Raw genomic sequence first — 1,257 nt, forward strand, 5'->3', positions numbered from 1 at the left:
AACACGTGCACGATTTCTGCCCGGCTCTCGATCTCCCCGCTGCCCAGGTCGACGCGCAGGGGGACCACGCGCTCCTCCTCCGAGTGCGCCACCGAGAAGCCGCGGTCCGACAGGATGTCTATCATCATGTCCACCGCGCGCGCGTCGCCCAGCAGGACGGGGGAGCGGGAGCGGTACACCGCGTGCCCCGCCAGGCTGCAGGTCTTCAGCAGCGGGATGAGCTCCGCCTCGATCAGGCCGATGACGGCGCCGAACGTCTCCGCGGCGCGCTTGGCGTAGGAGTCGAGGCGGAAGACGAGGCGCTGGCGAGCGACACGCACCAGATCGCGGGCCAGGGGCAGGTGCCGGATGGCGCCATAGGTCGCCGCATCCAGGTCCAGCGAGGATTGGTACCGCAGCTCGCGCATGATCTGCTGGCGGCACTCCTCGGGCGTGCCCATGGCGTCGATCAGCGAGAAGGGGAAGAACTGCTTCAGCCGCAGGATGGTCTGGTAGTGCATCTTGAACACCTGGATGTGTGGGGAGAGATGGAGAGGAGGGGTGGATGGAGGAGGCAGCATATGGGGAGTGCTCTGCAGGGGCCTCTCACTTTCTAGGTCCGATACCCGGGCGAGGAGCACCTGGCCAGAGCTCTGCGGTGTATGCCTGCGGCATGCACACAGGCAGGTTCCATCCGAGGAAGTCGCGCACCACTTCACACCCGCCTCTTAACAGTGCGATTACGCCTGCCCTGCCACCCCCAACCAACCCACACACCCAACCAACTCCTCCCGCACCTGGTAGCGCCTGCGGCACAGCTGCTCGTTGATGTCAGTGGTGCGCACGTCCCAGACCTCGCCCGTCCCCGCGTCGGCCACGCGCTTGTTGTGCAGGTCCGCGATCTGCGCGCGCCGCATCTGGCGCCGCATCGACTCCGCCTCGTCCACGTACAGGATGACCACCTTGAAGGAGGGGCGGGGGAAGCGCCAGGCCTCGGCCGTGTCCGCGTGGCGCCCGCTCAGCGCCAGCAGGCGGTCGTGCAGCAGCTTGACAAAGTCCACCTGCAGCGCGGTGCGCGGGAAGCCGTCGATGACCAACCCCGCACCGTCGTTGATCTCCGGGTTCAGCCACCGCGTTGAGCAGGGCGTCCAGGACCAGAGCGTCGGGCACCAGCTCGCCGCGGTCAATGAACGACTGTGATTGTGGGGAAGGGGGGTGGGGGTGGGGGGGGGGGGAGGAGCAGGGGGGGGGCTTGGGGACAGGTGGGTGGGGGGGCGT

At 67.9% G+C, this 1,257-nt stretch overlaps 1 protein-coding gene across 1 annotated transcript in view; it reads right to left on the bottom strand.

Annotated features, from left to right (window-relative positions):
• Positions 1–1,257, bottom strand: part of F751_6251 (hypothetical protein) — a gene marked incomplete at both ends in the record, with an annotated part of 5,200 nt that overhangs the window by 1,654 nt on the left and 2,289 nt on the right. Inside the window, 2 exons of the mRNA XM_011400694.1 lie at positions 1–509; positions 777–1,094. The exon at positions 1–509 is cut by the window's left edge and continues 1,654 nt beyond it. Coding sequence (XP_011398996.1) covers positions 1–509; positions 777–1,094 — 827 coding nt within the window. The remainder of the gene's footprint in view (positions 510–776; positions 1,095–1,257) is intronic.

Source organism: Auxenochlorella protothecoides, assembly GCF_000733215.1.
Source record: "Auxenochlorella protothecoides strain 0710 unplaced genomic scaffold scaffold85, whole genome shotgun sequence".
NCBI classification, from domain to species: domain Eukaryota; kingdom Viridiplantae; phylum Chlorophyta; class Trebouxiophyceae; order Chlorellales; family Chlorellaceae; genus Auxenochlorella; species Auxenochlorella protothecoides.